General features: G+C 41.6%; 1 protein-coding gene across 1 annotated transcript; it reads right to left on the bottom strand.

The window, feature by feature from the left end:
• Nucleotides 1-6,463: 6,463 nt before the first annotated feature.
• On the bottom strand, nucleotides 6,464-6,916 carry LOC147712038 (t-SNARE domain-containing protein 1-like). Its single transcript, XM_086919581.1, has one exon. It carries the CDS (start codon nucleotides 6,914-6,916, stop codon nucleotides 6,464-6,466), a length of 453 nt encoding a protein of 150 aa, XP_086775707.1.
• Nucleotides 6,917-9,588: the final 2,672 nt, after the last annotated feature.

The following is a 9,588-nucleotide window of genomic DNA, read 5'->3' as shown; positions in this document are numbered from 1 at the left end:
TGAGGTACTTTTAGATAGTTACCTATTCCCTGTCTAACATCTGTGGAGGCCAATTTTCATATGCTCTGGCTATCACCTGGCAGTTGAATAGCGCCCTCATGATGAGATGTGAAAACGGCTGCCAGAGTAGGACAAACTGCTCCCAGAGTAGGACAAAGGCCTTGGGTATGGGAAGGTGTTTCTGGTCCTCTGGCAGAATGACCATCTGGACTGTGCACAGGATTTTGATTTATTTCAAAGAGGCCTACCCTGTCACATCTTTGTTCCCCCAGCCAGACAAGCACTGGTCCCAGTCGGAGTGGAGCTGCCCTAAAACTGGGATGAAGTGAACACAGATGAGGAGTTGCTAATTTCTCCGTCCAAACCTCTGGGTAGACACTCAGGCTCTGCACAGAGAGAGAATGTTTTCTGCCATGTTGGATTTAGATAGAGAGGAGCCGTGTGGGATTATTTACCATTAGGCAAACAGGAACTGCTGGAAACGTGCGTGGGTGGCCCTTGGGACCTTTTTTCCCATTGGTCAAGGAGGGGCTAGGAATCTAGTGGAGAGGTGTGGCTCACTGGTTAGAGGCGGCAGACCCGTAGGCTGAGAACGGCCCGGGACCAGGGTTCGATTCCCGACGCGGCAGGGTTGCGGACCAGGGTCAGCGGACTGATAATTCTCGCCTCGGTGCCCACTTTGGGCAGTGATCACACTCGGTAACTCTGGGCATTAAGCTTGCCTCATCTCTACAACGGCCCCCCACAGACGCCGGGGATGCCTGGCTTCACCTTGGAGATACCCAGCATGGGACCATCTCACAGGGAAAGCCAGGACGGGTTCCCCAGCGGTCAATCGCGCCAGGATACTCCGGTAGTAATTGAGCGCGCTACAAAACACCTTACATTTACATTTACATCTCCATCACCCATAAGTTGTCACTAGGCATGAATAAGGCCCCCTTGGCTACCTTCTTGAGAACACTACTAAACCTATAGAAGACAGAAGAAACACAGCACCTGCTGTTGAGACCAACAAGGACATCTGTAAGGCTAGAACTGCTCTCACTTGTATCCAGGACAAAATAGTAGACTTCAAGGGTCATTTGGCTGACCTGTTAAGCTTCAGAGACACAACAAGTTGCAAGAAACCCTTTTCCTAAAGAGCCCAGCTGACCAGTTCCATCTAAGCCTGACCTGTACCCTGTTGGTGATTTCTGCTAGAGTGAGTCTTGATCCCCCAGGTGCCGTTCTTGAGGTCCTGTGATCATTGCCTCTGTCAAAGTGTACTTCTCCTCACATCCTGAGAAACTTGGAACTTTTTTGGCTCCAAAGAACTCTGAACAAACGGGACACACCTCTCAAGTCAATCTGAGCAAAAGAGGCAAACGTATCCAGCCGCTGAGGGACCTTCCTAGAGCGTGAAGTTTGAATTTCTCCCACTTTGAACTTTCTCACCAAAAAAGCCAACAGCTTCACCTTGATCTCATCCAAAGGCTACCAGCCTCATGGAGCCCTTCTCAGCCACAGCCTGTGCCTTTGCCCAGCTGAAGCTTTTTGACTTCCGTTTCAGAGACTAAGTCAAACAGTAAAACTTCTGACAGGATTACCAGTTCGGAGAGAAATTACTCGATAATAGAGAGGGAGGCGCTGGCGGCTGCGTGGGGTTGTGAGTACTTTAGAATGTACTTGTGGGGATTTAAATTCAGATTACTCATGGATCATAAACCTTTGCTGAGAATCTTGTCACCTGGTGGTGCAGGTAAGGGGTCCGCTAGGTTGGCGAGATTAGCGGCAGGCATGCAAGATTTCCTGTACCAGGTTGTCTATATACCTGGGTGGAAGAATTGCCAGGCAGATGGTCTGTCGAGCCTTCCTTTACCATGGCAGGATGTAGACAGGTCAGGTGTAGAATTAGCACAATGTGAAGGTGCTGTAGCAGCTATTGATGAAGTTGTTAGTTTGTGTTATGGTGCGATAGGGAAGACGCAGTGGAATGAAAGTATGGAAAAGGATGAGGTCTTACGTAGTGTGAAGGAGTTGATTGTAAAATGAGCTAGGAGAGAAAGCACTCTTGCAATCGGTGTTTGACCGTATTTGAAGGTTTTAGATCAGTAGTCAATTTTTGATAAAGAGGAAAACTCAGTGATGAAGGATGACAAGTATATTCAACCGTGTGATTTAAGATTTCTCTTATTCAAGTTGGCACATGAGGGACATCTTGGGCAGTCTCTTACTAAGAAATGAGTGAGGGAGCATTTTTGGTGGCCGGGAATGGATCAGCAGATATCTGAGTGGGTTGAAAGGTGTGTGTATTGTTTGGAAAGTGAGAAGAGATTGAAGGTGGGCAGTCAGGGTAATCATGGTGAAATAGAGGATCCAGGGTTACCTTGGCACACTGTCTGTTTGGATTTCATTGGACCCTTTTGTGGATTTGGAGTGGATTTGAAATTCGCTCTTGTCATGGTTGATGTTTACTCAAGTTGGTTGGTTGTGAAGTTTTGTAGTGAAATTACAACCAAGTCTACTATTAAAATGATGTCTGAGATTTTCAGAGAAGAAGGGTATCCAGTGAAAATAATTACTGATAATGGAACACAATTAACTTCTGGTGAGATGGTGTCTTTCTTAAAGGTATGTGGAATCATACATTCAAGAACATCTCTCTACAATCCACAAGGGAATGGTGTTGTGGAGAGGGGGAACAGGATGGTGAAGGGTGTAATGCAGATGGCTGTTTCTTCTGGTGGAGATTTTAAAAGTATGGTGAACGATCTAGTGTGGGCATATCGTACCACAGAGAACAGCATTTTTCGGAAAATTCCCTTCAAATTGATGAGAGGAAGAGTTGCTGGAACTAAGCTCGTAGCTGCATGGATGAAGGAAGGCGTGAATTTGAAAGGTTTGGAAGATAGTGGAAGGGAAAAGGGGTATGGTGATGGGGCTGTTGCTAAGAAGATTAAGGTAAATGACCTAGTGAAGGTGAAACCTGGTCGTATTAGCAGTGGATTGACAAAGTTCAGGGGTCCATTTAAGGTAAAATCTGTACATAATCGTTTTTTTACATTGTACAATGGGGAACACTGGAATATGAGAAGGGTTGCGTTGTACAAAAAAAGTACAAGGAATGAGGATGATGAAACTTGTGTTCATGATGATACTCATGTAGGTCAAAAGGATACTCATGTAGGTCAAAAGGATAATGTTGCTGACCTTCGTGTTCCTTTACAGAGAAGCAGACGACCACCAAGTTATTTAAAAGATTGTTTCTGTGAAGATACTTAATGTGTAGAGTGTTACTTTTTTCTTCTCTTTTATTTGTTTAATTTACTTTTTTACTATTTTTATCTTGTTTCACTTTAATGTATGAAGGGAAGAGGATATGTTGTATTCTCATTTAGTATTGCTTGCTCCTTTCCCCTCTAAGTCATATGTTCTATTTAGATTCTTACGGGCACATGCATCAACAGATTTTGCATTCGCAAACGGTGCGAATCGCAAAAATCGGCCGTTTGCGAATGCAATATCTGAAAATGAGATGCATCATTTTTTTGTCCATTTTGGAATCGCAATTACTTTTGCGATTCCTTAAAAAAATGCAAAATCAATTGCGATTCCTTAGAAACTCGCAATCCTTGTTGCGATTCGTTAAAAAATCGCAAATTTTGCGATTCCTTAAAAAAATGCGAAAAACGGAATGCATCAATTTTCGCACATGTCAGTAATTCTCAGAAAACACATTTAGGAAGTGCAAAAATAAGAAGAAGTGAGAGCAGGTGGTAAATTTTTTTTTCAAAACAACACATGTTGAAATGATTACCAACTTATAAAAGGGACCTCAGAATGACTCTGGATCCCTTCCAGGATGGCAGCAGCAATTTTCCTAGCACGTAGATGGCGGATGAGAGCAGCAGGGAGGAGGAGAAGAGAACTCAGTGAAAGGGTTTTCAGGTTGCGCATTACTTTGCTTGGGCAGACACAGGCTGACATATATGATAAGTATAGACTGAATGCAGACACTATCATTGATTTAATTGCAGAGTTGGACCCCTTACTGCAAAGGCAGACGCGTAGAACTCAAGCTATACCCACCCATGTGCAGGTTTTATGTTGTCTACACCTTTTAGCCTCTGGCTCCTTCCAAGGGGTAATAGCAGTTGCAGGGGGTGTGTCACAGAGTGCATTGTCTAGATTCTTCAATGACTTCCTGAATGCAATGCTCCATAGGATAAATCACCACATAATTTTCCCCTCAACGCATCAGGAGTTAATGCAGACCAAGTTAGACTTTTATAACGTGGCACACTTCCCACATGTCATAGGATGTGTTGATGGAACACATGTCCCCATTTGTCCACCAGCTGCTAATGAGTACATTTTTAGAAATAGAAAAAGTTACCACTCTTTAAATATACAAGCAATCTGTGATTCCAAAGGAATCATCACTGACTTAGTTGCCAGCTACCCAGGTAGTGCCCACGATTCTTATATTTTCAAACATAGTGCCATTCATGATCGCCTACTTGCTGGAGAATTTGGAGATGGATATTTGTTAGGTAATTATTATTTAATTTAATGCAAATTGTAATGATTCTGACATCCATTGCAATGTCTGTGATGTTTTACTTACATATGTCATCTATCAATTTTATGAGATAGTGCATATGGATTGAGGTCTTACATTCTCACCCCATACCTGAATCCAACTACCCGCAAAGAACAACTGTACAACAAGGCCCATATCTCAACACGCAGCATAATAGAGAGGACGTTTGGGGTCATGAAGTCCAGGTTCAGAATACTGCATAAGACTGGAGGAGCCTTGCAATATCGGCCTGATGTGTGTTGCAAAATAGTTGCAACATGTGCAGTGTTGCACAACCTAGCAACTAGGAGAGGCCTTGAACTACATGAGGATGATTTGCTACCAAATAATTTCAACCAGCCACAACAACGACATGCAAGAGTTCATGGACCGGACGCAGCGGAAGGGAGAAGAAGAAGGGAAGAAATCACACAACATTACTTTTAATAAAAGGTAGGAAACATATTTTGATGCTTCAAAAGGTGAACACTTTAATAAACCATGTTGCACACAGTAGTAGTTTGAAAAAAATATTCAAAAAAAGACTTTCTTAAAAGATAAACAATTCAAGAAATTGGCCTAATGTAATTCTTAGTCCATATCATTGAACATTGAAAATGTGTAAAATAAAATTCAACAATTACAAGTAATCACTTCTTCCTTCCACGCAAACCTAAAGCTTTAGTTTTCACGGATTCAGAAACCATGCATGGGGAAATATACATTTCTTTTCCTCTTTTACTACGCCTTTCACACACGTCATCTGTGTGTGCAGCAACACTGGTTCCTGCAGATTCATTGATCACATTGCCTTCAAAAGCTGTATTCTTGTTGTCATCAGTTGGCAGCACATGATCCCCTCTTTTAATATTTTTAAATCCTTCACATAGTTCAGCACAACACTTTTTGATGCCCTTTTGCATGCGCATTGTGTGTTTTATGACACGTGCATTGCTGCTGGTCACCCTATTCAGAGCCCGGGCATATGTGTGCATACTTGCAACAGCTCTCAAATGTCTATTGCAGTTGGCAATGTTTTGACTTTGAAAAATGTCAGTTAATGTGACTAATGCATTTGCTACACGCTCTGAATTCAGATTTGAGGCAGTATGTGCCCCTTCAATGACCTTGCATAATGTTTTCAAGCTCTTATTGATTCCACTGATGTCTTCCACTATGTGACTCATTTGTCCCTTTATCACTCTCAGGTCTTTCCCCTGAAGACGCTGGACTTTCAATAATTTGAGTTCTACTGTACTAGCATGGACATCATCCACTGTGGAGTCATTTGGATTTGTAGTGCGAGGCCTTCTTCGGTAGAATTCTTGGATTTTTCTACGACCACTGAAGTTTTTTTTGGAAGTGGCAGCCTTCTCAGAATCTTCAACCACATATTCCGTGACATTGGCATCTTGCTCAGAGTCTGATTCAAGTACTTTCCGCACTGACTTTCTGATTTTTTTAACATGCACAGAGGGTGAGGAACTCATGGTGTTATTGTCTGAATGGCTATGTACATCCATGCTGATGTCATCAAAAGGGTTTGCCTCATTAGCCTTTAGTACATCTATAATTAAAAAAATGAAGCATGAAATCAATGTAATGTCTTCTCAGAAAAAAGATTTCTAATAAAGACAATGTTTTCCAGAAGAAGGACGCCTTTTAAATCTTCATTTACCATGTGTGTAACAATTATTTGATAGGCAAACTGACAATGTACATATTGCATTGATGAATAATGATTTAGACCTAAAAACTACAACTCCCATGATGCATTGCACTGTTCAATGAAATTGCCTTTTACACTAGTGCTATGCAAGTTATGATGTAACAGAAGATTAAAATTATATGTTACTACATCAAACACATGACTAAATACATCCTGCAGCCCAATTTAAGTTAAGTTTGCATTTGTCCAAAAAAATTAATCTTACCTTGAGAAGTGCCAGCATGCTCAGAGGTGTCTATGTTGGTCACTCCAACAACAGCTTCTGCAACAAGTGTCCCCTCAACCAAATCCTCAAGGGGAGTTGTGACCTTATTGTCAGGGGAGCCACCACCAGTCTTCAAACTACTCTTCATTCTGGACGCTATACTGTCTTTTGCTAAATCGTACCAACGCTTTTGTAGGTTGGTGATGTCCCGGTGGGCAACCCCCACAGCATTCACTTTAGCCTGTATGGCTAGCCACACTTTCCTTTTTGCAGCCTCAGGGACCTTCAAAGAGAGCTTTCCAAACAGCTGGTCGTGGTGTGAAGTCACCTCCTCAATCAGTATCTCCAGTTCTTGCTCACTGAACTTGATTTTCCTTTTTCTGACTTGTACATCCAGACTGGCAGTTTCTGGCTCCATTTCTCCAACAGCAGCACTCCAAAACACTCCTCCACTGCAGACAAACAGAGCTGAATGCACCAACTGCCTGTTTTCAGTTTGAATCTGCTTGGCAGGTGTGTGCAATTAGGCTCCTGGCTTCCTGGGTGTGGCTGGGCTGTGATGCATGAAAATGCGAATAAATTGCGAATTCGCATTTTGCGATATCGCAAAATGCGAATTTGCAATTTATTCGCATAAATTAATGCGATTCGCACATTTCTGCGATTTTTACCGAATCGGTAAAAATTCGCAATAATGATGATGCATTCCGTTTTGCGATTCGGAATTTGCGATTCTCTATTTTTCGCAAATTCCGAATCGCAAATCAACACATTGATGCATGAGCCCCTTAGTGTGTTGATGTTCTTTACAATGCATCTAGTGGGCTGTTGCTTGCTAGTCTTGGTGGGAGCACCAACTACTCTCTGTTACTCGCAATAATCATCATTATTTTATATATATCTTATTGGTACCAGTCTACTTCCCTTACAACACGTGTATTTACACTAAGTCTAAGAAAAGAAGCCAATAAAGTGTCCTGCACCATTTAACTTTAGGATCGCATTCGTTTGTAAGACATCTTTCAAAAAACGTGTACAAATAAAGGATTTTCAAAATTAAAAAACGTATATTTCATGAACATGCGATACACCTTAGTACATCAGATTATGACACAGCTTTCAGGTTTTTTTTTTAAGTGACAGTTTTCAAAATCTACATAGAAACAGTCATGACTCCTTCCAATCTGGCAACAATGCTAATACTCAACCAAGAGGCAAGTCAGCTGCAACGAGGAACCCTCTGGGTGATGTGTTGTTATTATAGATGGACAACATCATAGTTTAATAAATCAACTACAAGAGAATGTTTTATACAGTGTGTACCTTGACCACGTGAATGTCAAGGTCCTATTATATGTCAAAAGGAAGAAAAAGGAGGCAAAGTGACATTAGCCAATTGCCTAGGATCACACAATTTGGTCAAGTGGGGAAGCCATGATTAACCCCGAGTTTTATGGTTTCACATTGTACAATTTATTTAATTACAATCCAATAATTAAGTTACTTCACTTGACTTTCCCAAGGTCGTGATAGCAAACAGAAAAGGCTTACCCCAAGGTGTGCTTGAGGGATTGCAACTTAGATACAGCATAACAAACAGTCCCACTGCCGCCGTGCTGGCATTACACTGCCCTCGGTAACACCACAGTCCTTACTTTGTGGCTCCTGGGAAACTGTTTGCTAGTACTCATGGTGTAGAGGGTCTCCTTCGCTATTCAAAGTCACGCGAGCAGGCAAAAAACGTCAGTCGCTATGCTTTCCAACCTGATTACCCAACCCCTAACCCTTGGGCAGCCTTGAAAGTGTTACAGTAGCCAATGGCAGTATGTGGCTGTCCACTGTCCACTGTATGTATGGTGTCCTGTGGGTGGGACTATAATGTGAATGACACAAGAAGTAACCAATGGCTGAAAGTGGGATAGTTTGTGTCCTTTTCTCTGTAAATGTATTCTGTATATATGTATAGACGACTATAATTTTGCCATGAATGGTACACGTCAAACCTAAAAAAAAGAGCACGCGCTAAAAAACTGATACTAGTATAATTGACCAAAATGTAATTTCCAATAAGTGGAAACGTGAACAGGAATGCCTGTTTGTCCCAGGGCAGACAAGGTCACTGCATCAATAAAAACATTTCCATGCACCACTTTCAACTGAAGCCGCTTTATAGTGAAGACAGGCTTAAAAAGTTGGAAGTAACTGAGGCGAATTATGAAGCTCTGGTGAATCCGACAGAATCTGTCAGAATATCATTGAAAAGTTCCAAAAACGTTTAAGCACATCTCTCTGGCAAAGCTATTTTAAAAGTAATGAGACGATTGAAAACAGGTTACCAAGAAAGTTAAATGTTTCTACAACAAATCTGTTTCTTTAAACGTGTCCAGAAATTATTTTGAGATATTATTCGAGAGTTATGGAAGTGTAATTGTAGCATCTGTTTTTCTGATGATTGTAAATAAGTTACATTCTTTCTTGTAGGAAACATCTTAATTAATGGTTTATGTTCGTTTTTAGAGCATACAGCTCCTGCTAGAGGAAGAATATTGCACACTTCCTCTCAGATATACGGGCAGATTCATGAAAGACCCGTTTTGCGAGTCTGAAATAGCGATTCATAAGGAATCGCTATTACAGACTCGCAAAACGGGATTCATGTAGGAATCGCAAAATTAAATGCGATTCCTACAGATTCCTTATTTGCGATTAGCAAATTGCTAATCGCAAATAAGGAATAACTCCCCATTCATTCCTATGGGCCAAAAGGCCCTTAGGAATGAATGGGGAGTATTCCTTATTTGCGATTAGCAATTTGCTAAGCGCAAATAAGATAGCGATTTGAAGGGCGCCAGGGGTGTCCAAAGGACACCCTGTAGCACCCCTTAAATGCACATTTCAACAGGTGTTGCACACACACATGTCCTAAGGACATGTGTGTGTGTAACACGCAACTTAAAAATGCTTTTAAAAGCATTTTTCTACGTTTTCGCTATTTACCACGAGGTTTGACCTCGGGGTAAATAGCGGTCGAAATTTGCGATTTCGCAATTTTAAAATGTTTCAAGAATAGCATTTAAGGAATCTCTTGAT

The sequence above is a fragment of the Lissotriton vulgaris genome, chromosome 5 (assembly GCF_964263255.1).
Source record: "Lissotriton vulgaris chromosome 5, aLisVul1.2, whole genome shotgun sequence".
Taxonomy (NCBI): Eukaryota; Metazoa; Chordata; class Amphibia; order Caudata; family Salamandridae; genus Lissotriton; species Lissotriton vulgaris.
Note: the sequence above shows the minus strand (reverse complement) of the source record. Positions and strands in the feature narration are given on the sequence as shown.